The sequence below is a fragment of the Aureococcus anophagefferens genome, assembly GCF_000186865.1.
Source record: "Aureococcus anophagefferens unplaced genomic scaffold AURANscaffold_63, whole genome shotgun sequence".
Classification (NCBI taxonomy): domain Eukaryota; class Pelagophyceae; order Pelagomonadales; family Pelagomonadaceae; genus Aureococcus; species Aureococcus anophagefferens.
Genome location: NW_008705616.1, coordinates 31,839 through 33,663, shown reverse-complemented (window position 1 = coordinate 33,663; position 1,825 = coordinate 31,839). Strand labels below are relative to the sequence as shown.

Below are 1,825 nucleotides of genomic sequence, written 5' to 3'. Positions count from 1 at the left end.
CGGTTTTAACATATCCTGCCCATGGGTATGTTAAACGCCGCTTCAACGGCCATAGAAATCAAACCTGACCTGCTGGGCCCTACCTCGCCTCGAGTATGCCTAGAGAAAGAGGTCCCGGCCCAGTGCGTCGGCGAGGTCCCCGTGCACCGGCCCGAGGCTCGGGTCCCCGGAGAGGGCGAGCGCGGCGTCCGCGAGGGCGACGCTCCTCGGCGCAGCCGATCCGGCGAGCACGCGCCGGAGCTCGCGGAGCCGCGCGTCGTGGCGCGCGACGAGGACGCGGTGGACGTCGTCCTCGGGCGCGCGGCCGTCCTCGTCGTCGGCCCAGGCGAAGGAGACGCGCTGACCGTCGTGCGCGACGACGACGTCGACCGCCTCGCCGGCCGCGAGCTCCCGGGGCGGGAGCCGCTGGACGGCCGTGGGCCAGTGGCTCGCGCGTGCCGGCGCTCCGTCCCCCGCCGGCGCCGCGAGTGCCTCCGGCTCCGTCGTGAGCGCGATGCCGTCCGCGAGATCGAGGTCGAAGAAGAAGGCGACGGCGACGGCGGTGCCCCCGCGGCGCGCGCGGACCGTCCGCCGCGCGGGGCCGCAGCCGCGCTCGGGCGACCGCTCGCCGAGGAAGGCCGCGCGGTCGGAGAGGTCGAAGGCGAGCACCTCCGCGGCCTCGCTGAGGGCCTCGTAGTCGCCGCGCGCGAGCCGCTCGCCCTCGTAGGCCGCGCCGGGGCCGTAGCGGCTCAGGCAGGACACGTCGACGCCGCCGCCGTCGCGCGAGAGCGTCGCCGCGTCCGCGACGAGCACCGCGCGGACCGCGCAGGCGCGCGGGACGACGGCCGCGTCGGGCCGGAGCGCGCGACGCCAGGCGTTGCCAACGACGGCGAGGACGCGCTCGCCGAGGCAGCCGCAGTCGAAGAGCTCGACGAGGAGCAGGTCCGCGCGGCGGTCGATCGCGACGTCGCCGCCGCGCGGCGCCGGCGCCGCCGCGCCCGCGCGGAGCCACCGCGCGTCGCCCCGGCGGAAGTCGACCTGTGTGGAAATCAACCCCCGGTTTGGGGGTCCCCACCGAACTTCAAAATGCTCGAGCTCGGTCACATCGAAGTCGATTCGGCCAATGTTTGGACGAGTCGTGCTCGAAGCGCGGCGGAAGAACTCGCGTCGGAACCGTCGAGTATGCTCACATTGAAGTCGGCTCGAAGATGTGATGTCCACGCAGGAGTCGACGATCTGCCCCGGCGCGAGCGCCGCCCGGGCGGCGACGGCGCGCGACGCGTCGACGAGTGCGGCGCACGTCTCGACGCCGACGACGTCGACGGCGGCAGCGCCGGCGGCGTCCGCGGCGAAGAGGCCGAGGACGCCGACGCCCGCGCCGGCGTCGAGGACGAGGGGCGCGCCGCGGCCGGCCGCGCGGTGGAGCGCGGCGGCGACGGCGCCGGCGACCGCGGCCGCGTAGGCCGCGTTGCGGGCCGCGTCGGCGACCATGGGCGCGTGCCACGCCGGGACGACGGACCCGGGCGGCGGCGGCGGCGGCCGGGGCCCCGGCGCGGCGGCGCCCGCGAGCGAGAACGAGACGTCCGCGTCGGCCCACGCCGCCGCGACCGCGACGCGCGCGCCGCCCAGCGGCGGCGGCGCCGCCAGGCGGCAGAGGGCGAGGGGCAGGGGGCCGTCGGCGTCCGGCGGCGGCGGCGCCGCGTCGAGGCGCCCGTCGAGGGAGAGCTCGGGCCAGCCTGCGCCGGAAACGACCAGTGGAATGGCCCCGTCCAGCGAAACTTCGAACCGCTCTCTCTCGGTCGAATCGACGTCGTTTCGGCTGATTCTTGGACGAGTCGTCTTCTCT

General features: G+C 76.0%; 1 protein-coding gene across 1 annotated transcript in view; it reads right to left on the bottom strand.

The window, feature by feature from the left end:
* Window positions 1–99: 99 nt before the first annotated feature.
* The window catches only part of AURANDRAFT_68090 (hypothetical protein), a gene marked incomplete at both ends in the record, with an annotated part of 3,953 nt that continues 2,227 nt past the window's right edge, over window positions 100–1,825 (bottom strand). The window contains 2 exons of the mRNA XM_009043703.1: window positions 100–1,017; window positions 1,201–1,773. Of these exons, the coding sequence (XP_009041951.1) occupies window positions 100–1,017; window positions 1,201–1,773 (1,491 nt within the window). The remainder of the gene's footprint in view (window positions 1,018–1,200; window positions 1,774–1,825) is intronic.